Source organism: Neolamprologus brichardi, chromosome 3 (assembly GCF_056152115.1).
Source record: "Neolamprologus brichardi isolate AB-2024 chromosome 3, ASM5615211v1, whole genome shotgun sequence".
Lineage (NCBI taxonomy): Eukaryota > Metazoa > Chordata > Actinopteri > Cichliformes > Cichlidae > Neolamprologus > Neolamprologus brichardi.
Window position 1 is genome coordinate 55,163,116 of NC_142106.1, and position 27,331 is coordinate 55,190,446.

Consider the following 27,331-nt stretch of genomic DNA (forward strand, 5'->3'; position numbering starts at 1 on the left):
TTGCTCCATTCTTTTCCTTTATTTTAGTCATTTATCTTGTGATATTGTGTTATGTTTTTGATTGTAACGGGGTTGTGAGATTGTGATGGGGTTGAGAGTTTAATACTTTGGCTGTTAAGTTATCCAGTTATTTTAATTATATTTTATTTAATTATTATTATATTCAATCACCATTCTTATACTGCATGCATGCTGAATGTGATTGTGGCGTGGGTGTGGTCTCTGGCCAGCTGCAGAGGAGGGGTGACACAGTGAGCTCGGCGGTGCAGGGGCGGGGTGAATAGGCGTGCTGGGATCTGACATTGATTGTGTGTCTTTATATGTTGGCAGTGACAGTCGGAGGGGGAGCGGACGTGGCAGCAGAGAGAGAGTGTCTGTGTCAATGAAACCACAACATCAAATAAAAGTTCTGCTGTCAATATATTCGCTCCAGCATATGTTTATTGGGTCCAACACTACACTGATTTATGTTCCATGTTAAAGATGGCACCAACAACAGCAGCAGAAAGGCAAAGGAAGTATCGGGAACGCCTTAAAGCTGATCCTGAAAGAAGGGAGAGAAACCTGCAGAGTGAGCGTGAGAGATGGAGGCAACTGTCCAGGTGACAGTCAAGAAATCTGTGGAGGGCACACAAGAGGACCTCATTGAGCTCTTCCAGAGCTTTGTAAAGAAATTTAAAATGCATCACTTTAATATCAAGCAGCAGTATGCCTTCTGCCGTGAGCTGAAGAACAACATGTCCGGGGAGGAGACTTTGATACATGTTGACTTCTCAGAAAACTACAGCTGTAAATACAGTTCTCAAGTTCAGGTGGTCCACTTTGGGGCTTGACATCAGCAGGCCACCCTTCATACTGGTGTGTTGTATGTTGGTGGATCCTCAGAGCCTGTGGAGGATCCACCAGGGCACCATGGTGGATCCTCCACCATCTCTCCCAGTAGACATAAAGGCCCTCCAGCAATATGGCAGCACCTAAATCCTGTGCTAGATTACCTTCAAGGCCAACATCCACAAGTGTCCGTGCTGCACTTTTTAAGCGACGGAGCCTGTATGCGATACAAACAACGAAAAAACTTCTACCTTTTCACTACAGAACTGGACAGAAGAGGATTCAAGGCTGGTTCTTGGAATTTTTTCGAGGCTAGTCATGGAAAAGGAGCACCAGATGGTGTCGGGGGAGCCTTAAAAAGAGCAGCTGACATGATGGCAGCAAAGGGCCATGACATCCCAGATGCAGAAGAGTTATTCAGGGCCTTTTCTGAAACAAACACAAGTGTGAAACTGTTCTTTGTGAAAAGTGAAGATGTTGAGGAAGCTATGGAGAAAATGCCGAAGCAGATACCAGCTGTTCCTGGAACCATGAGAATTCACCAGGTCGTTACTGTAGCTCCAGGAGAACTGATGGTTCGTGATGTAAGCTGCATGTGTACAACACAGAAGCAGTTTAACTGCAAGTGCTGCAACACCCAGTGTTTCACTTTTGGCCAGAAGATAGAAACAGCTGTATCACAGACAGGCAGTGGGGGGGATCCAGGAAAAGAAATCCAGTGGGAAAGTCCAGAGCTGATTGGTAAATGGTGTATTCTCAGATATGACGATGATTGTATCCAGGCATCATTCTAAACATACAAACAACACAAGTCCAGGTCAAATGCATGCATCGTGTTGGGTCAAACCAATTCTTCTGGCCGCATCAGGATGATATCCTCTGGTACCTGTTTGATGATTTCCTTGAACTCATTCCACCCCCACAGGCTGTGACAAGGCGCCATGTGGAAGTCTTGAAAGAGGTGTGGAACCGACTCACAAGATGAATTCATGAAACAAAAGGCACATTCATGCATATATACAGACACACACACTGATGCAGGCACACACATGCAAAAACACTGGACATGGACACAGACAAAGGCACTGATACAGACAGACACACTGAAATCGTTAACTGATTATTATTGTTATTAGTTCAACAAGTTCATCAAGTTAAATTGTATGTTATCGGAGCAAGGGTGAGGTGACTTTTAGCACACCTCATGAGGCTCTCTTATGCCTAGACACACACACACCCACCCTCACATACATAGACAAACACACGCATTATGTTACATTTGAGCAATTCACTTTACAATGTTTGTTAGTTGTTAATATGCTGTTGTGGTTGTTTTTACTTTAGATTAATAAAACCTAATTCTACTGCAATTTGTATCTGGTGTCCTTCCTATGGTTACAAAGTGAGATATATATACATTGAATTTAAGAGTAAACAACTGTTTATATGTAAAGCTGTATTTGTCTCTTCAACCCTGTTATGCTAGTCTCAACCCCGTCACACCTACATTTTCATATATTATTTTCTTAAAATGTTGAAAAAATAATTTAATGTTTGGGGATTTTTGTCTAAAATATTGAGCGCTATCATCTGATCATTGATTTTGATTACAATTCTTAGTTAAACTAAATTTTTAATGAAAAATTACAAGATTGCTTTCACTCATTAGTTACATTTCAGGATTTAAGAGAGTAAAAATGTGTGATTTTATGTCATTTTTCTATGTAAAATTATTGAATTAGTATGGGGGACATCTAATTAATGTAAACATATTGATTTCTTTAGAAATACATTTTATGATGATATTCAGAGAGCCTCCAAAGTGTCTATAACAGGGTTGAAGAATTAAAGTCACTACATCTTGAAAATATGATCAATAATAAAAGAAAACTAATGCCTAAGATGGGAAAATGCATTTTTCTGATAGTTAAATATATCCTTAATGATGTGGGATATAGATATAAATAATACATTTTGGTAAAAAATGTGAAAACACCCAAGTCCAATTTTAACCATTCTCGTTGAATGACTCAAAAACACTTTGATGTTCTCTCGTCACCTAACAAAGTCCAAACCCTGTGAACTATTTTAGCTTTAATAACTGTGGATTCAGGTATCCTGAACCCATCTTTGGACATTTGTAATTAAATATTTTAAAACTCCATCAAAGACTCCTGATGTGGCTGTTTGGAGAAGGAAAAGAGGGACAAAGTGGAGCGTCGAGCTGAGGCTTCATTCACTGCAAACCTACAGTTATGTTTTCTTATTTCTGCTGTTTGCATGTTCACAGCTGAAATAAAGCTGCCTCTTTGACTTCATCCTGTTGTGTTTGGGTCCAATCCTGCCTGCCACACAGCGCTACAGGACAAAGTCTAATATTTTTATCTTTTTAATGAATCTTTGGTCATATTTATCCAGGAAAACACAAACATGTAAAGGAGTCATCACAGTTCTCTGACCTCGTTGGTCCAGATTCACCACTGAAGTTTGGAGGGTGATGTATGGACCGTTCACTCCTCACAGACGGACAGCTGGATCCTGCAGACTGTGACCTCTGACCTCTGATGACACAAACATGTTTTATTCAATGATCAATTCTCTGATCAAGTGATTGAAGCAGCTGTGATCACACAGACTGCAGATAATGCAGCTGTTTCCTGTCAGTAACAGTCCTCTTAGATTAGAGTTCAGCTTTTTACAGGAAAACAAATGCCCCTGAATGCAACAGTGAGACACAGTCTGCCTGTGTGGCTGTGATAGCTGCCGTTAGGAGCGCTCATGTGTTTGCAGTTAGACGAGGAGATGTTACCATCATGGACATGTTAACAAATCCTGCAGCATCACGTGGCACAAACACTTTGTGTTCCTGTCATCTGCAAGCAACAGGAAGTTCATTAATAAAGGCGGGATGGAGACGTGACTGTGATGGTTCTCCTTCATCCAGCTGTTACACACATCTGGGCTCACACGACGAGCCTTTGTCTAATACAGCAGCTGCTCTCTGAACACTTTTCTGAAGAGGAGCTGCACAAACCTTTGTTTGCTTTCTAGAGCAGCGTATCAAAGTCAAACTACCCACTGCTAGCAGCTGTTTCTATCATAGTTTAGGATCCAGATGTGTGAGGTCTAAATTTACACCTCTGATTAAAATACATAGTTAAAAACAGCCAATTGAGTCCAAATGTGTCTTAAAACCAGATAAACTGACAGTTACAGCTGAGCCTGTGTGTCCTTGGAGACACTGCTCTGCTACAGAGATGCATTTTAGAAACCAGGAAACATCAAAATCATTTAAATCAGAGAGTTCATGTTACTAACAGCTCACCTCTCTGCAGCAGAGACTTTAAACTCAATGAGGAAACCTCTAGACGTGTCACTCTTACAGGACACAGAGCTGGGTGGAGGTCCAGGCTGGTTCCTGTGAATAATGATGGAGCAGTGATGTGAGTGCTGAGCTGTGACATGGAGAAGAGTCATGGACAGTTAGAGATGGTCATCTCACCTCTGAGCTTTGGTCTGGCTCTCATGTTCCCCACACAGAGTGGTTTTAGAGGGAGGGACTCCCTCCTCTCTGTCCTCACACTGATCCATGCTGCTCAATTCACATCAGCTCACACACACTTTCTACCTTCACCTGCAGAGGAAACACAAATCAGCCCAGCAGACACACTGACTGACCCACTCAGCACCCACTGATTAATTCAGACACGTTTTAATCCCCAAAAGTTGATTCTGTTCATCTGGATGTTTTCAGTGGGAGAAACGTTTCATGACTCATCCAGGTGACTCCTTCAGTCTCAGCTGACTGCAGGTTTCCAACCTTATAAACAGGACATTTGCACAATGGCTGGGAGGTCATGACCATTGATCAACAACCACTGATCAATGGCCATGAGTCCCATTCACAGAGAGTTGGGGAATGTCTGCAATCACAGCATTACCTAACCCTTACCTGGATGATTGAGCATCAAGACACTTTTTAATATTTTACTAATTTCTGAAGCTTTTTACCAACTTTGTTCAAATTGGTCTGCTGTCATTTTATTGTTGACAAAAAGAGATTTTGAGTTTGACTGTTGACGTTGACACTGTGTCCTATGAGTGTTATACTACAATAAACAGAGACCGACCGCGGGCATAAAGAGGTCAAAAACCCACTTATGCTCTAAAGATGAAGTTCTGTTTCTCTTCAAATGACCCTCAGAGCATGTGGAGGGTCATTAAACGCATCACAGATTACCTCAAGAACAACAGGCTGAAGAACATAAAAACAGAGTTTCTGTCTGATGGTTTGAACATGAAACAGGAATTATTGAGCAAAAACGGTCAGTTTACTAACTCTGTGGAATTTATGAACTAACATCAGCGCATTCACCTACAATACATGAATGAATATCACCAGTTAAACTGAAAAAGGAAAATAACCTGCATACAAATACGACAGCAGACTATAGCGAACGAGCAGAGAAATGCATTTTATAGATGAAATGTTGGCAGCGACTTCCGAAAAGCAACTCTTAGGACACCCCTGTCTCACTGTCAGCAGTTAATCAACATCCACACACTGGAAGCCCGTTTCCGTCACTAAAAAAAAAGAAGGATCCATAACTCGAAATTTCGAGAATGGATCCTTTCTCGGGCTTCCATAACAGACTGATGGAGGCAGGAGAAGCTGCCTACAGTCATCAGTCAGTGGATCCACAGTAACATCGACTCTGAGTTCAGCTGCTGATCATCAACTAACTGTTTCTGTCTCATTCCCAGACTCTGATCTCACATAAAACGAAGCAGATTTATGCTGAAACTAAGCTGCACACAGCTGATGTTAGCCAGGAAAACAGTACAGACTGCTAACTTTACCTTAACATGGAGACGATCAACTGCGCCACAACATTCACGAAAGCGAAAGTAAAAGCGACGGAAGGAAACGATCAGAGAGGCGTTTGAGGGACGTTCAGAGTCAGGAACCTCGGAAACGGATCAGGCTGGAGTTTAATTCTGTTTTCATCTTTAGAAACATCTGGAAATAGTTATAAAAATGCTGCGTAATAAAGAAAAATTGTGTAGTTTAGTTTGAGTTGTGTTTAGCTGAGCTGTGTCTTTAATCAAATCTAAACTGAAGAGTTCATTTTGTGGAGGAGCAGCAAGACTTTCAGTGTTACTCTCAGGAGAAAGCCTCCCAAATGTCTGTTGTCTTAATAGTGGAATTATCTGGAAAATGAACCAGTTCTTATAAGCTGCTTTTCTATATGAGCAGTCAAAGCATTTTATACAGCATGCTTCATTCACACAAGCACTTCTTTTTCTAACAATGACACTATGATGGATGCATCGGAGAGGAAGTCGGGGTTCCATATCTTGCCCAAGGATACCGTGGCGTGCAGACTGGAGCAGCCAGGGATCAAACCTCCAACCTTCCAGTTAGTAATTCTACCTGCTGAGCTACAGTCTGTACTTCCTGAACAACACACCCTCCTTTTGTTTCTTTATTTCCAGTAGCAACCAGGACCATAATGAACCCTGACTGCAAAAGACACTCAGGATCCACCTGCCCAGTAAGTCACCCACTAACTGTAACTATCAGAGCCCTGACCTTCTGCAGAGACGAGTCACACTGAACACAGCAAGTGTCCCTGCTCTCAGATACAAAACCTGCCTTTAAAAGTTCAGAGTAATGAAATCAGCAGTTCTGATTCTAGAATTTGTAGTCTCACACACTTGTGCACTTTTGTTGTTTTGGTTCACATACGTTGATATTCTGCTGCAAACAACTAATGAGAACATTTTATAAACCTTTGAGTGTCCATCAGGATCCTGTAGAAACAGCTTCCTTCTCAAATACTAAACATCATTATTTACATTCTATTTATTTATTTATTTTTAAAGTTACTCTAGCACAGATTTCTTTATCCAAACGTCTTTCTGTGTCTTCCATACAAACATTAAACATGCAAACACTCAACACAGCAACACTGGAAGCATTTGAGTGTAACTTTCATTCAAATCAAACTTTATACACAATTACAATAATGGAAAAAGACAATCTAAATAGTAATACACAACAACCACTGCAGAAATAAATAAAAGAAAACCAAACACAATCCAGACATGAATACACAACTATATTTAAATCTATGTATTTATACGTTTTAATATTATGTAAAAGAATACAAATACAAAACCTATCAAACTACCAATATATAAAAACAAGATCCGAATCAGAATCAGAATCAGAGACTTTATTTATCCCTAAGGGCCAATTAACATACAACAGAGCAGCATGACGTTGAAGATAAGCACAATAAGAGTGAGATAATAAATACACAGTATATACAGTTTTAAAATTACACAGTTTTAAAATTAAAGTGACTGAAGGTGAATAAATAACTGTAAGTGGCTAAAAGTGAGTAAAGTGTCGGCAGTATAAGAGTGTAGTTTATGTTTCTGGTGTGGGCAATGTTCTTATCAGCTGGAGTTAAAAAGCAGAGTGGCTTTGGGGACAGAGGTGGCGCTCCTCGTCCTCTCAGTCCTGCAGGAAATGCAGCGGAGGCGTCGCCCAGAGGGGAGCCATTGAAATGAAGGGTGAAGAATGTGAGAGAGGTCGTTGATGATTTTGGCTGCCTGTCTAAGAGCCTGTTGATGAAAACCTGTGCCAGAGTTCTGACAGGCAGGCCAATGATTTTAGAGCACACTGATGCTGCAGTCTGTTCCTGTATGAAGGCTGAGGGACCAGCAGGTGATGGAGAAGGTCATGATGCTTTCCAGGAAGGCGTAGTAAAAAGTCATCATGATGGGTGTGCTGACTCCAAAGGAGTTGAGTTTCCTAAGGAGGTTTAGCCGTTGGTTTCATTTTACATTCACCGATTTTCACTAAGCTTAAGTTCACACAGCAGAGGAATTTGTGTCTGACTCAGTGACTGCAAGGTGCTGCACAGGTCCTGTGGCTGCAACCCAAAAGCATCCCTACCTCAGCATGCTGCACAGCTGGTATCAGGCGTCCTGTGCTAATGTCGTATGTTTGGTTTTGGCCTTTGGTCTTGTGTTTGTTTAGATGCAACTTTGCAAACCTAAGCTGTACTGCCATATCATTGTTAGAGAGGAGGAGAGCTTTCCAACAAGCAGCACTGCATGGTCTAGGATTCATCTGCTGGGACGGCCTCTGCTGCACTGTGTTGAATCCTCCAGAGCATGTGTTTACTGCTCTTAGAAAGACAAACACGAGCTAGCTGCCTTACATACAACATATCTACATGTCAGAGGGAACAACATGCATTACTTTATATTCAGGCCACAGATTTAAGAGAACCAGTTGTGTGGGTTATCTACCTGGCAGGGGTCGGCAGCAGCGACAGCCTGGCTTGCTTTCAAAGCCAGCTGGCAGATGTTTTCCTGACCCATGATGATGAGATAAGTCACAATCAGGACAAGAGAGGAGGACAGGCGCTGGCTGGACGACAGGGCGGAGCTGACCGCCAACAGCCAATCGGTCGCTGCTGCTGGATTGTTGGCCACTTTGCGCAGTACCGACAAAGACACGCTGAGCTCACTATACCAGGAACTCAGAGACAGAGGCAGTGATGGGGCCGGCTGAGGGAGACAGATTCATGAGAATCATTCATGGTCGGCAGCAGCGACAGCCTGCTAGGTTACCTGCTAGGCTAACTGCTGGGTTACCTGTTGGGTTACCTGCTAGGCTAACTGCCGGGTTACCTGCTGGACTAACTGCTGGGTTACCTGTTGGGTTACCTGCTAGGTTACCTGCTAGGTTACCTGCTAGGCTACCTGCTGGGCTAACTGCTGGGTTACCTGTTGGGTTACATGCTGGGCTAACTGCTGGGTTACCTGTTGGGTTACCTGCTAGGTTACCTGCTAGGTTACCTGCTAGGTTACCTGCTGGGCTAACTGCTCTGTTACCTGCTGGGGTTTATCTGCGGGCCTGCTAACTCTGTGCAGCAGGCTGTGAGCCAGCCTGTGGTTGGTGCTGTGTGTGTTCTGGTCAGACAGCGGCTCAGTGAGACCCAAGCAGGACAGGAGCTGCAACACGGGGAGAATCAGGACCGGACTCAACCAGGGCGACGCCTCCGCTTGTTCAGGGACCAAACTCAGTGCTGTGTTGAGAGAAAGAATATCTCATGTAGGACACAAAGCTCTGTGAGGGTCCAACCATGACCTGCACACACAACCTAGTTTTGTTCCCACTAATTCTTTCACTGCTTCAAAGTCTCTTAAAGGAAGCTAAAGCCAGCAGAGCTTTGTCCAAAATAATCACTTTACCAAGTCTGAGAAGGCTGGTCAGCTGATCTGAAGGGGCTTCCAACAAGAGCAAGGCCACGCCCATCATCAGCTCATCCAACAGCAACTCCTGCAGAAAACAAACAGCGATGCCAACAGGTCAATACATGTGTGATACGGTGATGATGACCAGAGGTACTGCATGGTGTCCCGGGCCACAGAGGCCCGAGGGCTCACACATTAAACCTCAGGTGTGTTTTCCCTGGTAGTAGTAACAAGGCAAAAACAATGTTGCTTCCTTGAAAAGGATGAAATTTCTACAAAGTGTCTTTGAGTGTCAGATATTCACATGTGTGCATGTCCATGTCAGCTCGCTGCAGTGAGTGAAGAAGCTGATCAGCATTAATGCCAAATAACCCACTGCTGTGAGTCCAGGCTCAGGTTTGGAGCAGAGATATTTGCACATGTAAAACAAAAAGCATCACTTTTGTTTACTTCCATATTTAGTTCACGTTAACCAGCACAGCAGCACGGCTTCTTTATCTTTGCTGGTGTCTGATTGTCTACAAACAGCGATCACCTGACAGGCTGGAACAAGCTGCTGCATTAAGCCGATTATTGGTCTGCAGTCTCCGTTGAACTCGAGGCATCGCCGACACGCACACAGCAGCTGCAGAGCCAGCGCCGCTTTCTCTGGTTTCCACTGGTCTCCAGAGGTCCCAGTTAGATCTTGGAGCAGAGCGCCCACAAACGCACACAGCTCCAGGACTGCCTCCACGCTGTCCACCTGCAGGACAGAGAGGAGAGGCTGACATAGCTCCATCCTGCTCTCTGTATTAGCTACTTCCTGTCAATCTGAGCGTATGCAAATAAGAGAGACACATTTAAATGAACGATGGTGTAACATACAGAGTGGAAACATGTTGACGTGTCTTTGTACAGTTACCTAACATAACTTCAGTTTGTTACCTGCATGTGTGGAACCAGCTGACAAAGACAGAGCAGCAGCCTGTCAGACACTGGGGACAGCGTTTCCTGCTCCTTGTTCTGGGGGGCGGACCTGGATCCTCCCTGAATGGGCAGCATCACCCTAAGAAGACTCTGTCGAAGGAGCGCGTGCTCGGGTTGCCTGTGAGGTTGGCAGTATAGGTACCGAAGGAAGGGGGCCAGCATGGTGATATAAGCCTCTTTATCTCTGTAACGTACACACACACTGGAGTCATAAGAATCTCTGAGAATAGATCATCTCATAATGTCCAGTTGTCTTCAAAGTAGTGTACAACATAACAGCTACGATAGGAACCAGTAAGACTTACCTGTCAACAGCTTTCTGGATAAAGTCATCGATCTCGAACAGCAGAGCCGGCCAGCAGTCCACTCTGTTCTCCAGGGCTGTGACGTACGGGTGAGGGCTGCTCCTGCAATGGACGGGTCAGTGTCCCAGCTCTGATTCAAGTTATGCTCCCAACAAACCACTGAGTCAGTCTATTACAACGATGACAAACTAAGAAGGCCTCAATCCACACAAGACCTGTTGCCTTCCTTCTCTCACCCCAACCAATCACAGCAGATGGCCCCGCCCCTCCCTGAGCCTGCCGGAGGTTTCTTCCTGTTAAAAGGGAGTTTTTCCTTCCCACTGTCGCCAAAGTGCTGCTCATAGGGGGTCATATGATTGTTGGCTTTTTCTCTGTGTTATTATAGGATATACTGTACAATATAAAGCACCTTGAGGCGACTGTTGTTGTGATTTGTTGCTGTATGAATAAAACTGAATTACAAGTTCTCCAAAGAACAAGTGCAAACTGTCAACACTAAAAACTATTGACAGTGTTATTTTAAAGCATCGATCCTTTACTGTTGGCTACACATCGTCACTTTTGCAGAATGCAGTCATATAAATAGTCCTCCAACATCCATACTGTTTCCACACAAACTGGATTTATACACCCACTCCCACAGTGACAATCTAAAGGCAAAATGTCACGTAGCTGCCACCTATGAGGATGAAAACATGCTTAAAATATGGTGTACTCACACGTACCTCTAACCAGAGTCGAGTGTGAGAGACAAAACGTTAGCAGTTGCACACACACTAATGCATCCACTGATACCATCATAGATCAGCCTTTGAATGAAGTGCTGTGTGCCTGTTCAATCATTTTCCAAGTGCAGGAAGGAAGCTCACGTCTGTGCCTGTGACAGCCTGCACTGTGGGCCAGACGTCTACTCCTCCGTGTTTCCAGTCTTCACATGACGTAACCTGTTTGACCACATGTGTCACCCTTCAGCACGCCATTTCCAGACCTGAGTTTCAATACAGCGCCAACTCGTCAGCCTATCAGAGCACTCCTCACGTTCCAGCACAAAGGAAGCAAACAATCAGGAGTTTCTTCTATTTATTGGGACTCAAAGTCTGTTGGTGTTTCAGAGCACTGGCAGACAATTTGGACAGAGGAGATCTTTCTGTTGCACCGCTGATTTTTATACGGATGTTCACGAGTGTCTTTGCCTTTGAGGTGAAGTCTGCAATCATCCACAGGACAGATTTTATACACTAAAAAGAGGAGAGCTCACTATATTGTGACCAAAACATCACTTTTAATGTTAAAACCTGTTCGTTCTTACAGCGGCCCCATCACTGCAGCCACAGCACCGTCTATCACTCTGTCCTCACTCATGAACAGTGTTGGGTAAGTTACTTTAAAATAGAAACTTAGTTACATTACTAGTTACTTCTATTAAAAGTAACTCAGTTACTTCAAGTTACTCGTTACTTTCAAAGTAACTAGTTACTAGGGAAAGTAACTTTGGTTTTACTCAGAATTCTCTTGTTAATGTGTTGCTTCCATAACTTCTCAGTCTTCTAGCTTGCTTACTTGCCACAAGTGCACTGTGCCACCTACCAATAGAAAAAATAATAATAATGTGCATATTTCCACGAGAGAAATCCCACGCCTGGACCGTCATTGACTGCTGCCATGATTCTAGCCTACGTCACACCGTCATGTGCGCCTTTTACATCCAACACAAAAACTGCAGTCGTGGTGCTTTGATTGTACTCAGAACTCGGAAATTCTGCCTTCTGAATAGGAAGATGTAGGTAACACCAGGCTGCAGATGAGCTGCATACAGGGCTGGACTGGGACAAAAAATTGGCCCGGGCATTTTGACTAGAGACTGGCCATTATAGGAAAAATCATAAAGCCTTTGAATGAAAACAAACGCTGTTGTGACAGTGATGTTCACTGTTTTGATGGTATATATGCATCAATCTATCAATCGCTTGTTGCAAGATTCAGATAATTATTTTTTAAAAGCTAGACATTTTAAATGAGAATAAGAAAGAAAAGTATTTCTTTGTGCCCCCCTCTCCCTGTTAATGCCCTACCTGGCCCCCTGGCAAAACTTTGCTAGACCCGCCCCTGCACAGTTACCAGCTGTCAGCTACCTAAAAAAGGATCCTGGGGTTATCTGTCTCTCAGAAACAGTTCATAACTTCCCTTCAACTCATTCATGTCACCTAAAAGGTAAACCTGTTTCTCCATCACCTGTTCAGCTCTGATGATTCAGTAAGGACATCTCCTGGTTTCATCTTCATGTTTCCCTCTCACCAGATAACCAAACCGATATAATGCCCATCAGCTTTTTTGCAGCTGTGGCTCCAGCAAACATCAGCTGATATTAGAAATTAATATTAAATAAATTCTAACAACAGCTGATCAAGCTTAAAGGTGCTGCTGTTGTTTAGCGCGACATCGGCTGGTTTCCTCTTTCTGGCGCAAAGTGGGCGATAAACAAACAAGAGAGCCGATCAGCTGATCATTGATCAGTTTCATGATGGAAGTAGAAACAGGAGAGGGAGGTGGGAGAATGAGAGAAGAAGAGGCAGCTGTGCAGCAAACACAGAATAACTCCAGCTTTGTGCCTTTTTCAATGTAGCCGAATTACGGGACAAACTGTTCCTTTTCACCTCAATAAGAAACGCGTAATATTTTCTCTGAATACCAGACGGGACGGTTGGCAACTCTAATAACTTATGAACAAAATAAAGTTCAACATCAGTAACATCATAGCACCCACCCAGCTGTATAGAAACTCCGTCATGCTAGCTAGTACGCATTAGGGAAAAAGTCAGCATAACGAAAATAAACTCCACCTAAACTTGGTTTATATCTGACCCAGATAGACTGCAGGTCATAACTTCTTACCTGAAGTTCAGTTCACACTTGGACCAGCGGCCGCCTCGGGTCTCTTTTCCTTCTCCTCCACCTGCTGGCCTCCAACACTTGCTAATGTTACTGAATCTGTGGAAGCTCCGCCACCACACGAAGTAACGAGTAACGACCCTATCTAAATCCCAGTAACGACTAACGCGTTCCTGATTTTGGCATAATAACTAGTTACCGTGCCCGTTACCACAATAATAACGTAGTTACTGTAATGCGTTACTTAATAACGCGTTAGTCCCAACACTGCTCATGAACAACACCCACAGATACTTAAACGCCTCCAACTTGGGCGCCAGCTTGTCCTTGACCTGGAGTGGGTGCTCCACTGTTTTCAGCTTTGAACCACAGCCTCAGACTTGGAGGTGCTGATTCTCATTCCCAATGTTTCCCACGCAGCTGCAGAATTACTCAAAACAGCATCGATAACAACACCCACCAGGAATAGATCCGACAGTGATGGCAAAACGGACCAAGCTCAAAAAGTCTTGCTCCATTGCCTCACCAAGCTCCTCGTACACCTGAGTTTTTGCTTCAGCTGCTGCAAGAGTTACACTCATCCTGTCGATATCTGCCAGACGATAGCCAAGCCTAACAGGACGCTTCAACCTGCTGCTCCTGAACCTCCAATGTCTATCTTCTGGTTCAGAGATTGCCACCACAACATTAAAGTCCCCCAGCAGGACTATGGAGTTGCTAGATGGGGTACCCACCTCACCCAACAACTCTAAAAATTACTCTAAACAACTGTTAGTCACATGTGAACAAATGACTATCGGCACCTGTTCCCAACATGACGGCACAGGGAAGCAACCGTCTTGTCCACCAGGGAAAACTTCTAAATGCTGCCATCAAATCAGGGAGATGCAAACATACCCATTCCCTGTCTGCCACCCCTCACTCTTTACATGTAGTCAGTATTTTTCAACCTCATGCACCAGTTTGGGATTCTCATGCTCCAAGAGCCAGTTTATAGCTGGGACTGAAGCACCAGGGCCTTTGACTGTCACCAGACAGAGCACCGGACCCCTACGCCACTTCAAGTGGGTGGTGGACCAATGCTGCTTCTTTGGACTAGCAGTAAGCTACAAGCTATATGTAGCTTGATAGATTACACAAGACAATATGTTTGAACATCTCTAGATATTAGACATGAGATACTTACCTGATAGAATACGGACAGGTGAAGTGTCCATCGCTCTGGTCAGCCTGCATCTCCAACAATCGCCGAATGACTTTTATCAACCCTTGAGTGTGTCTGTTGGACATCAGAGTCAGAATAACTGAAAAAACTAACAGTGTGAGCGTTTTCATTGCTTCAAATGTTTTCAAATAGTTACATTATGCTGCACAACTAGGTTAGCGTCCAGATTAGAGAGCATCCAGCTCTGAACTGTGGAACAGTGACCTTTAACATTTTCATGTTTCCAGTTTGAACTTTCAAAGCTATTTTCTTTACTTCACATGAGCCCTGATGGAGAGCAATGACATCGTGGATTTATCCTCAGCACAGACTAAGCTGTGACCTCCATGTGTCTAACTCAGTTTGTAGACTGTCAGTCGGGTTCCTGCACTGGAAGCATTGACTCCATGTTACACACTGGTAGCTGGAAAAGAAGGCGACTGGACTTGATTAAGTTTTAAAGATGTTTCACTTCTTATACAAGGTGGAGAGACCCACATATTTAAACCCTACAGGGCGTTGCCCTCCTTGGAGATGGTCATCGAGCTATTTGTCATGTGCGTCATCACATGAGTATAAACAAAAGCGTAGGTCATTGTCAACACCAAGGGTTAAGGGTTGAACCACTATGAGACCTCACCGCGACCCATCATGTGACCTTTGAGGTCACCTGAGGCGAGGTGTGAGTGGGCCTTTAAAGGGATTTAAAGACTGAATTTGTAGGTGACGATGGCCAGTAACAGTGGACATACACGGCCTTCTTCATACCTCTTCTCAGTTCACAGTGTTAGCATTCTCATGCTAAAGAGAGCCTTCTTTGTCCTGCTGATACACAACCTCGTCCTGCTGAGGTCTATCTTTCATGTTGTGCCTTTGTGCAGCGGCTGTAACGCTGCATGGATGCAGGTTACAGAGCCTCTATCAGACTCACTGACAAACAGCTGAGCTGAGCTTTCTGAGGCAGGATCGTGGCGTCCAATAACTGCGCGTTGCATACCTTGCAGAAGGCAGGAGGTTGAGGACACCATTGAGGATGTAGTCCAGGTCTGCATGGCCCTGGTCCACCAATAACACCAAGGTGTCACAGCACGCTGAACACACCACAGCACAGTCACTGCAGCACTGCTGCCACAAAGCTTCCAGTGCTGGGCCCTGAACAACAACAGTGATGCAGTCAGTGTTTCAGAAGTTTAACAAAACGATCTGTGCCATTTCCACACATGCACTGAAGCCCTGAATGAAAACGGACAAAGACAGAGGTGCACGTGAGAATGCAATCTGTCCCACTCAGTTCAGCCACTCGGGCTCAGCACTGATTCAATCCCAACAAGGTTTGATTCACTTTGGACTCAGACAGTCAGAAATATTATAACTATGATCGTTTATCAGTGCATATCCATATTTTATATCTGTGTATAAAAACAAAGCTGACACTGTGAGATCAGAGGTGTCAGCCTCACAGCAGATGTGTCAAAGTCACTGAGGATAAAACACAGGACCACATGAAGCAGATGTTCCTGCTCTTTTATACTTCATGTAACTAAAGAAATGATCATATGTGACTCTTACAGGAACTCACCTGAGCACAGGACCAGGTGATTTGCCCATTTGACCCTTTTTCCTTTAAGACAGCTGCAACAAGACTTCTCACCGTCTACAACACAAGAAAGTCACACTTCTGTACCATTATTCACAATAACAAAGAGAGGAAGAGAAACCAACACTACAGAGTGAATGAATGAATGAGTGAATTGATGGATGAATGAGTGAATGAATGAATGAGTGAAAGAATGAGTGAGTGAATGAATGAATGAATGGATGAATGAATGAGTGAGTGAATAAATGAATGAGTGAGTGAATGAATGAATGAATGAGTGAATGAGTGACTGGATGAATGAATGAATGAATGAATGAATGAATGAATGAGTGAGTGAGTGAATGAATGAATGAATGGATGAATGAATGAGTGGATGAATGAGTGAGTGAGTGAATGAATGAATGAATGGATGAATGAATGAGTGGATGAAGTAATGGATGAATGAATGAGTGAATGAGTGACTGGATGAATGAATGAATGAATGAGTGGATGAATGAATGAATGAATGAATGGATGAGTGAATGAATGAATGGATGAATGAATGAATGAGTGAATGGATGAATGAATGAATGAGTGAATGAGTGACTGGATGAATGAATGAATGAATGAATGGATGAGTGAATGAATGAATGAATGAATGAATGAGTGAGTGAATGAATGAATGAATGAATGAATGAATGAATGAATGAATGTGCCTACAGGGACCTGAGTCTGTGTGTGTTCAGTAAAACCTGCCTCTCCTCTACATAAACATATTAAACACACGAGTGTGAGTGACTCAGAAACCCTCGTGGTTGCCAACAAACATACAAAGTAACTCTGTGTCTTGGATCTTGTTACACTGTAAACTCACCTCATGTCTCTTTAAAATCCTCCAACAGCTGCACACATGTATCAGTGCACCTTACAGTCATGTTACTCTATCAAATAGTTACGTTACTCTTTACTCTGTCTTATCAGGAGACTTTTTTATGAGTATTGCTGAATTCCTGTTAATGGTAGAGATTTTCTGCCTGTGTGAGCTGCTACTTAGTTGACCTCTATCATTAACAAATCACTCGTACCTGTGGAATCAGACAAGGGAAGGATCATTGGTATCATTTGGATGGGAGGAGTCACAGAGCAGAGTCCGCCTCTTACCTGGGCTTGTATGACGGGGCTGGGGAACTCGAGCCGCGTCTTTAAACTCTCCATCATGTCACTGGATCATACCTGTGAACATCCAGAATCACCATTAGAACAAGAGGAGGAGGTTTGATCAAAGTAAAGACAGCTCTCCTGTTAAACTACAGATGATCACATATCAGGGAAATCAGACTTTAGCTCAGGGATGTGACATCGAACCCCTGACTGATCCAAACAGGTTATTCTTCCTCTCAAACAAACATTCCCAAATGTTTGTCCCAAACAAAGGAAACCAAGATTACCCTTCAGCCATCCACCCACTAACTAAACAACACTTTAGGTTCATGTAAAGTTTCTGGATGAAACTTTATATGAACTTACATGACGTGTACATTGTTGTTTCTAAATGCACTTTGCTAAACTATTTTAGTGCTGTGGCAGTGTGTTGTCATGTATATCTATTAATAAGTGTTCAAACAGAGATGCTAACAGTGCCTGATTACGTTATCTTATATAACAAATACGTAGCTTTCAAAGAGAACACATGGTGATAGATGATGAAGTCTCCCAGCAGCCCTCCTACTGCAGTGTTACTGGGATACGCTCAGAGACACCTGATCCAGTTCTAACAATAAGCTTTAGAGAAAAAACACAAACACTAAATGGGGAGTCTCATGAATCCAAGCTGGGAGCTGGTCCACAGGAGATGGGCCACTGAGAGACAGCTGAAGGCACTGCTGAAGGCACTGCCTCCTATTCTACCTAGCAACAACAAATAAGGCTGCAGTCTGAGGAGGGAGTGCTCTATCAGTATAACTTTGTACTACAAGCTTTTTAAGAGACGACAGAGGCTGATTATTCGAGACCTCGTCTGTCAGAAGGAGGATTTTAAATCTTGGATTTAACAGGGAGTCAGTGAAGAGGAGCTAATATGTGACACACATGCTCTCTTTCTACTTCCTGTTGGTACTCGTGCTGCAGCGTTTCAGGTTAACTGGAGGCTTTGAGGCTTTTCACGGCACTTGTCTGATAACACTGACTCACAATCGTGCAGCTAGAATCACTCTCAGCTTAGTTCACAGACCTACATGGTTGTTTGTGCACACTGAATGATATATTCTGCTCAAAGACTCCTCACAGCTTCACTGGAGCCACGATGATGCTGTTTCTAAGAGTTTTAGGGCCGAGCACAACAGCCTCTGTCTGGATTTAGAAGCAGGAAATTAGAGGTCACCAGGTCTTTTAGGTCTCTGTGATCAACCAAATCACAACAACAGTCACTTGAAGGCACAGACCACGAAGTACAGAGAAAATCCCACCAACCGGTCAACCCCAATGAGCAAGGCCTTGGCCACAGCGGGAAGGAAAATCTCCCTTTTAGCCGAACAAGACTGGAGGACGAGCAGACGTCTGACCGACTGGTGGAGAGGGAGGGACTCACATGGTGGATACTCATCTCTCACAGACGGTGAGAGGACAAAGACAAAAGTGTCACCTCATATCAGGCGGCACCTCCAGGGCTGAAAACTGAAACCTGTGCAGAAGTGCCAAAAACTGCAATTCCCCTAACGGCCTCTGGAGGCTGCATCCAAAAGTGAGACAACCCCAGCAGCCCCCTATATGAGCACTGTTACAGTTTACAGCTGTAGCTTTTTACCAGGCCTCACCTCTGCCAATCCAAGTGACCCACCTGTGTCACACACACTGTGAAGCTAAGCAGTGTGTCACAATGAAAGCTCCTGCTTCTTCCATGGTTTATATACACATGCTGTGTGGATCTGTGTCTGAAGGAGCACAATACATTGGGACGCACACTCATTGTGTCCCAAGTGTCACTTTCAAACTATAAAATACAAAAATAAAATCAGCAGCGTTTGCTCTGTTGGTCTCTAAAGAGGACATCAGGCTAAATACATCTACTGTTGTTAAATTAGTGTGACACACCATGATGAGCTGCACTCACACTGATACAGCCACGTAGTACGTGACAGCTCAAATAATTAATCAAGAATAATCCCCCAGATATATAACAATGCTCAATCTGGAAATGGCAAAGCCGACCACCCAAGACAGAGCAGCATGTTTATGAAGTGTCCCACAAGAAACTGGACACGTCAGAGAAACCAGGAGAGGAACTGTGGTGTTACATGATGAGTGGGTGAATACAGCTGTTAAGGGTCACTGAGTGAAGGATGCAACAGGAGTTAGACCTGCTCTGGTGTCTGTTTTGGAGATGGTGACAATGACTTCAAATTAAAACTAAAACCCAGCTGGATGTGTCGTAGTGGAAAATGTTCAGTTTGTCTTTGAGAGTGACTGGAATGGACGAGGAGGGCCAGCTCAGGGTGAACCTGAGACCAGGTGACAGACCTGGATCCTCGGGACCAGGTGAGAGGAGGCAGATGAGTTGCTATGGAGACACTAAGAGGAGAAACCGGAAGAAGGAGAATGAGCTACTATCTGTGGCGTTTCCGTCAGAGCCGCTGCGCAGATCTACCCTGCAGGGCTTCCGTCGTGATGTTCGTGGCAGGAACACTGCATTGTTTCTTGAAACTACACCGTTAGCTGGGTGACATTAACGGCGAGATGTGTGAAAAATGCAGTTTTCCAAGTGACAAAACTTTTATTAATGAAGTGAGTGAAAATAAGGTTGATTTGTCAAAGCGGTTTACTGCGGTGCGCAGCTCGTCCTGATGTTTCCTACATTTCCCACAGGCCAAAGCGCTTCACCACGAAGCTTCCGTACACACGAGGCCATCCACAAATAACTGGTGATCGGAGGAAACTAAACTGTAAAGTCGTCCGGACACAACTATTAGCAGGTCACTGAACAGGACCTGCTAATAGCAGCTTAGCATCAACACAAGCTAAAGCTAACGTGATACAGCTGACGGCAGGTTCACTGTAATAGATACGCGGCTGTAACTGTAACTGCAGCAGGCTGAGAAAGACTAACGAAGCTCAGTTAAAGTTATACATGCTGTTCAAAAACTTTACCTCCGACATCCAGCAGAGCCGCACGGAAATACGGCGAGCAGCGAGGGCCAAAAAGGACAGGAAACCGCCTTTCTCACGCGATTACGTCAGAGAAATGAACAGCACGCGCAGGCTGAGTTCATATTTTCACCACATTTAATAGAGCACTGTGATTATTATTATTGTTGTTGTTGTTGTTGTTTCTTGTTGTTAATATTATTTTATGACAAAATGTTGACACACTGTGTGAAATGTAAATAAAATTGAATTGAATGGTTTGCAAATCTCATGAACTCATACTTTATTCATAACGCAACATAGAAAACATATGAGCTCATTGTGAATTTGGTGGCAGCAACATCCCAAAAAGCTTGCAGCATGGCCATGTTTCCAACATCACCTCTACTTTCAACAACCGTCCATAAACACCTGGGAACTGAGGAGACTTTTGGGAGAGCATCGTTGTCCCATTTTTGTCTGATATAAGGGACAGAGCTGCTCAACAGTCCTGCAGCTTTTCATCTCGTGATGTCACAAATACCTGAACCACAGACAGGACGGTTCAGGACTTGCGGTCTTCTACTACAAAACCCTGCTGTTGTGTGCAGCTTAGCAACATCCTCCTTAAACATGTAAAAGACATCATCTCCATGGGAGCACATGCTGCTCTAAAACCTGTGTATATAATTCAGTCTTGGTTCCTTTCCAAATGTGCAAGGTGCCACTTCCATAGGCACTGATCTAATGCCAACCATCACAGATGCAGCCTTTTTAAACACTGATAACAAACTTCAGCTCAGACATGTAAAGCGTCTCATTACAGACGATTTACAGCCAGCGAGCCTTCAAAGTCTTGGGTCTGAGATGAGTCTGTAAGAAACCACATCGGCCGGTCTGGAAGCACATCGCGAGGCTCCAAATGCTCCACCAGACCGCCGACAGGTCTCGCACACCACAGCCGCTCTATGACGTGACACATACTGCTCCTATGAGCTAAGGTCATGTGTTGGGTTACGCCATGTCGCAACTTTTGTGAGGTGCTTTTGTGATATTTAGTAGATTACATCTTTTTTTATTTATTACTTATATACGATCCAGTAATTTAGGTCAGTATCGGACTGATACCGATACGCAACGTCGGATCGGTCCATCTCTAGTTCAGATGGTTTTTAATGAGCCTTATAAAATAAACAGAGCTTAAAAACATCTAGCAACTAAATCAAGGGTAGCCTGAACTTACAGTCACTGAACACAGCAAGTGTCCTGCTCTCAGACACAAAACCTGCCTTTAAAAGTTCAGAGTAATGAAATCAGCAGTTCTGATTCTATCATTTGTAGTCTCACACACTTGTGCATTTCTGTTGTTTTGGTTCACATCGGTTGATTTTCTGCTGTAAACAACTAAAGAGAACATTTTCTAAAGCTTTGAGTGTCCATCAGGATCCTGTAGAAACAGCTTCCATGTCAAAGATCAATATTCTGGATTCTGTTTAGAAAGAAAAAGATTTTTAGAAAATTCTCTAAAGAATTCAACATCTGTTTTGTTTTCTACTATTTATTTATTTTTTTAAAGTCACTCTAGCACAGATTTCTTTAGTCACATGTCTTTGTGTGTCTTCCATAAAAAACATTAAACATGCAAACACTCAACACAGCAACACTGAAAGCATTTGAGTTTAACTTTCATTCAAATCAAACTTTATACACAATTACAAAATGGAACAAAAGACAATCTAAACATTAAAACACTACAGCCACTGAAGAAACAAATGAAACCAATCACAATCAAAATCAAAATATAACAGAAAAATAGAAGAGACATATCATACATCATATATCATCAGAGTGTTTCTCTAACAGCAGGAGCCTCTTTACACTCAGCTTCACACAGACGAGCTGAGGAATGATCAAGCAAACAACAGCATATCCTGATATGAGGCTCACAGATCAGGATCAATACAACACGTAGCAACCGACATTGATGTTGCCATGGTGACCGCTGCCATATATAGTATTTCTGTTACCTCACTTGTCTGGCTGTTTTTCATTTTACTAATGAGTCCACTCTCTTCCCTCACTTTCGTCTCTTCCTCGTGTTTGAGCTCCTCTCAGAGAGGATTTAAGAAAGAGCTTTGATGATGGCTGTAGCTCAGGAGATAGAGCAAGGCATCTAATGATCAGAAGGTTGGTGGTTCAATCCCTGACTGCTCCAGCTGGCACACAAAGTGTCCTTGAGCAAGACACTAACCCTCTCCGATGCATCCATCAGAGTATGAACGTGTTAAACAAGAATCAGTCCATTCACCATGGAAATATCAAAGTAGAAAGTGATGTCAGTTATGATTGGCTGCACAGCTGGATCACGTGACCAGGTGAGTGGTACAAATAACAGGAAGCTTCTCTTGTGGCTTTAATAATCATTTGAATTGATAACTTATGATTTACAGACTGTTCTTTATCTTTTCATTGTCGTCTGAAACACAGAAAAATATCAATGTTGGAAAATATGACATTTATATCTAGTTTCTACAGGATGGTTTAATTCTCCAAAGGCCACCACAGACATGACAAAGTTATTTCATCATTATAATGCACAAAAACAAAAATCAGGATGAGCCCTGCTGCTCACCAAACTTGTGTTGAATAATAATTTGTGAATCATTTAGTTTAAAACATCAACTGACTGAATCCATGAATCTCATCATGTGTTTCTGAGTGAAAGACACAGACATGTACAGACTGAACTGTTTCTCTAACAGGTAAGACTAACTACACAGAGTCACTGACCCATAGTGAACGAACAGTCTTTTGAAAGAATAAAATTTGTCTTTTCGAGACCAGATCCCAAATCCAGGATAAAGAGGTTCAGTGAATGTGGTGTTGAAGATGTGGAGGTGGATCAGAGAGTCAGAGGAGACTCTGTAGAAGGACAGAGTGCCAGCAGGACAGTCCACATACACTGCTGCTCTGTTAGAGACAGAGGAGGAAGAGGAGGAGGAGGAGATGCGTGTTTCTCTGTAATTGTGCCACACAGAGAAATATTCATCAGAGCAGAAAAGACTCCAGGACTGATCATTTCTACCAAACACACACTCATCACTGTCTCCTTTCCTTTTGATTCCTCTGTAACTCACTGATATCCAAGCCCTGCTCGTCCACTCGACCTCCCAGTAACAGCGACCAGTCAGACCATCTCTACACAGCAGCTGAGGATAAAAATCAAATCTGTCTGGATGATCAGGATATGACTGAACCTTCCTCACACATGTCACCTTCCTGTTGTTGTCAAACAATTGGAGGTCTGTGTTCACTGTGTTTGTGTCGATTGTGAGTTGACAGGAATCTGATGGAGAGAACAAACACAATCCAGCTGCAGTTATTGATCCATCATCTGTTCATTGACACTTTGATGATGACTCCTGTCATGATGAAGATGGTTGAATGTGTGCTGCTTTGTTTTCATGAAGCCCATTAAAAACACACTTACACTTCCTCAGACCTGGTCTCAACCATCGGACTCCAGCAGGCTCCACCCTGAAAGGAGGAGGGGGGTCAGAGCAGCACAGTCAGCATGCACACATGGACATTACATGGCTCTCATACACACACTGTTACACACTGATAAAGGAACAGTCCAACATTTTGACACATAAATGTTTCAACTTCAAAAGAGCAAAACTCATAATCACATCACATTTAATCTCCTTTATTAAGCACGATGTCCAGGGAGCATTGACATGTGCCACAGTCAAGGTTCAACACACTGTGACATTCATGCTGTCAGGGAGTGGCTGCATATTAAATGTAAAGACTGGGACTGGCTACAAAAACTGATTCAGTACAGGTAGAGTGCAGCAGCCAGTGCATCACATATTTTGAGCTAATGCAGCGGTCATCACACCACATACTGCTTTCTATGTAAAGGAGCCTTCATTCTCAGATTAGGGCTGTTTGTGACCATAAAGTCTGTCTCACAAGGGCAGCCACTGGTCCAGGCGAGGAGGCCTCCACAGTGGGATGTCTGAGGGTGCAGACATGGGTGAAGTTAGGACCAGGTGCCAGTGGACCTGTGGACCTCTGGAGATAGGAGTTATTGTTTCACTCCACCAAAAGCAGGAGAGAAAGATGTTTGTTAATAATCCTTCTTATTAATAAATGCTCTGTAGAGCAAATTTGTTGAAGGTAAACAAACATAAATGATGGAAACAGCATCAACCAATCACAATGCTGCACTCTTGCAGGAGGAGGTTGTGATTTGATGCATGTGATGAATATATTTATTTCTTATTCTGCTAACAGGAAAAATATCTTTGTTTTTGTATATTTATACTAACATAAGTGCATTTAAAGGCTCGTCATCTTGATTTATTTATTCAGAAATGATATCAAACAATAAAACAGGGAAACCCTGAATTAAATGACACAATTCTTGGTCATTGATGGTTACAGCTAACAGTGTCTCTGGGACCACTTTTGACAGCATTTGACTGAAGTGCTGGTTGGCTGCAGGGCCACCATGAAGGCTCTTTCTGGAGCTCCTCGGCTACGTCCACACTAACACGTTTTAGTTTGAAAACGCCTCGTTTTCTCTCCGTTTTGGCCTCCCGTCCACACTGAGACGGTGTTTTCCATCCATCCATCCATTTTCTTCTGCTTATCCGGGGCCGGGTCGCGGGGGCAGCAGCCCAAGCAGAGAGGCCCAGACCTCCCTCTCCCCAGCCACCTACTCCAGCTTGTCCGGGGAACACCAAGGCGTTCCCAGGCCAGCCGAGAGATATAATCTCTCCAGCGCGTCCTGGGTCTGCCCCGGGGCGTCCTCCCGGTGGGACATGCCCGGAACACCTCACCCAGGAGGCGCCCAGGAGGCATCCTTGTCAGATGCCCGAACCACCTCAGCTGGCCAAACTTCTCACCCTATCTCTAAGGGAGAGGCCAGCCACCTTTGAGAGGAAGCCCATTTCCACCACTTATATTCACGATCTCGTTCTTTCGGTCACTACCCACAGCTCGTGGCCATAGCTGAGGGTCGGGGCGTAGATCGACCGGTAAATTGAGAGCTTCGCTTTTACACTCGGAGGTGCTGATTCTCATTCCCACCGCTTCACACTCGGCTGCGAATCGTTCCAAGGCGAGCTGGAAGCCTTCACCCGATGAAGCCAACAGAGCCACATCATCCACAAAAAGCAGAGATGAGATCCTGAGACCACCTAAGTCAGGGGTCAGCAGCCATTTGGACCCGGTTTCCATGCAAAAGAAAACACTGGGAGCCGCAAATGCTTTTTGACATCTAAAATTAAGATAACACTGCATATATTGTGTTTTACCTTTATGCTTTGTGTGAATAACTAAGGTGTGTTGCTTAAATCCATGAAGTGCTACAGAGAGAATTACAATTTATTTATGTAAGCAACACATTTTGAACTCTTAAAGAAATATAACAAAAGGAAAGACACCCAGCTGAACTAAAATGATCAAGCAAACAAAAACTGTTGTGAGCCGCCACCGTCATATCACCTTTGGGCTTTTGGACCCTTGACCTGACTTTTAAAAAATAATTTGGAAAAAAGCACTATGCTGCTAAAAGATGAAAAATAGATATTTGCAAAATTCTGCCTAAATATGTATTTTACCTGGTTAATGTGTGTGGCGGGGCGTGGTCTGCAGCGGCGCTGCAGGGGAGGCGGACGCACCTGAGCGGCACCCGCAATCACGCCTCGCGGCCTTAACGTCTGTGCTCTCTATGCTGTTGTGTTGGTGTGTGTCGGGCTGTGAGCTGCAAAGCTACAGCCGGCTGTGTGCGTACAGCAACTGTGTGTGAAAAGTGGTCAATATAGAGATGCTGAAAAGCATGTTCATGCAAACATCGTCGGGTCTGCTGTGATATGTTTACAATAAGACTTCTGGTCACAGCGTCTGCAAATCAGGGCTGTATGAAGTCACTTTCATCTTTACGCAGGACTGTAAGCTGTCATCTGTGAGGCGTGAGCGGTGTTTGTTTTTAACATAGTTCATGGTGGAGAACAGCTGCTGACATAATGTGGATCCGAAGATCTATAACTGTCCTACCTGGGGTTGAAAGTCTCGATAAATGCGTGGCGTTTCGGCGAGTATATCGGCTTCCGCAAGTGTGACGGATATTTTGAGCGATGAAGAAATAATAGAATATAATTTTATTTTTATATTTCAATATCACAATAATCTTCCAATTTAGGACTACAAGTTAAAAAAGAACTAACATAAATAAAATACACTTCAGCTGAATACTTCTAATTTATTTTCCCGGAGCCGCACTATAAGGACTAAATAGCCGCATGCGGCTCCGGAGCCGAACCCTGACCTAAGTGAAACCACTTGGCTACGCCTAGAAATTCTGTCCATAAAAATTATAAACATAATCGGTGACAAAGGGCAGCCCTGGCGGAGTCCATCACCCACCTGGAACGAGTCCGACTTATTGCCGGCAATGCGGACCAAGCTCTTGCAACGGTCGTATAAGGACTGAATGGCCCATAGCAATGGGCCAGTCACCCCATACTCCCGGAGCACCCCTCACAGGACTCCCCAAGGGACACGGTCGAATGCTTTCTCCAAGTCCATAAAACACATGTAGACTGGTTGGGCAAACTCCCATGCGCCCTCGAGTATCCATGAGAGGATAAAGAGCTGGTCCAGTGTTCCAAGACCAGGATGAAAACCGCATTGTTCCTCCTGTAACCAAGCTTCGACTAACGGTCGGACTCTCTCCTCCAGCACCCTGGCATAGACTTTCCCAGGGAGGCGTTTTCGCTCAAGGAAAACGCTGTGTTTTGAACACGCTCTCGAAAATGCATACATTTGAAAATGGTGCTTTCCCTTCGCAGTGTGGAAAGCAAAAATGCAGACTTGAAAATGATGACACCTTTTTAGTCATGTGATGCAGTCATGTGACCAATTAAACAAAGATAGCGGAGGGCATTATACAACAGTTGTTTTGTTTGCTCTCATTTTTGACAGCCCTAATAAAGGTTAATATCAGTCTGTACGTGCTCCAGATAACTTTTCTTTAAATTCTGTAACTCTCACTCGCTTTTGCAACTTTGTACTTTTGTGTTACTCGCAGCAACAACTCCACCTCATTGTTAGTCCATTTAAAAACTCTGTGCTTTTCCTCATTTTGCTGCG

The 27,331-nt window shown here is 43.7% G+C and overlaps 1 protein-coding gene and 1 pseudogene across 2 annotated transcripts; one reads left to right on the forward strand and one right to left on the reverse strand.

Annotated features, from left to right (window-relative positions):
• The first annotated feature begins 680 nt into the window (after positions 1 to 680).
• Positions 681 to 1,816, forward strand: LOC148105887 (uncharacterized; annotated as a pseudogene).
• Positions 1,817 to 8,068: 6,252 nt separating this feature from the next.
• Positions 8,069 to 20,277, reverse strand: LOC148105888 (focadhesin-like). 2 transcript variants are annotated; one of them, XM_087839002.1, is made up of 11 exons: positions 20,192 to 20,277; positions 17,210 to 17,281; positions 16,052 to 16,126; positions 15,470 to 15,624; positions 14,455 to 14,547; positions 10,380 to 10,481; positions 10,033 to 10,258; positions 9,644 to 9,850; positions 9,106 to 9,193; positions 8,746 to 8,939; positions 8,070 to 8,418 (listed from the first exon to the last, which is right to left on the reverse strand). In XM_087839002.1, the coding sequence occupies exons 2-11, from the start codon at positions 17,264 to 17,266 to the stop codon at positions 8,128 to 8,130; spliced, it is 1,488 nt and encodes a 495-aa protein (XP_087695128.1). In that variant the 5' UTR covers positions 17,267 to 17,281; positions 20,192 to 20,277; the 3' UTR covers positions 8,070 to 8,127. The 2 variants fall into 2 exon arrangements, with proteins under 2 accessions (XP_087695129.1, XP_087695128.1); XM_087839003.1 differs by lacking the exon at positions 20,192 to 20,277 and having other exon boundaries at positions 8,069 to 8,418.
• Between the last annotated feature and the right edge of the window lie 7,054 nt (positions 20,278 to 27,331).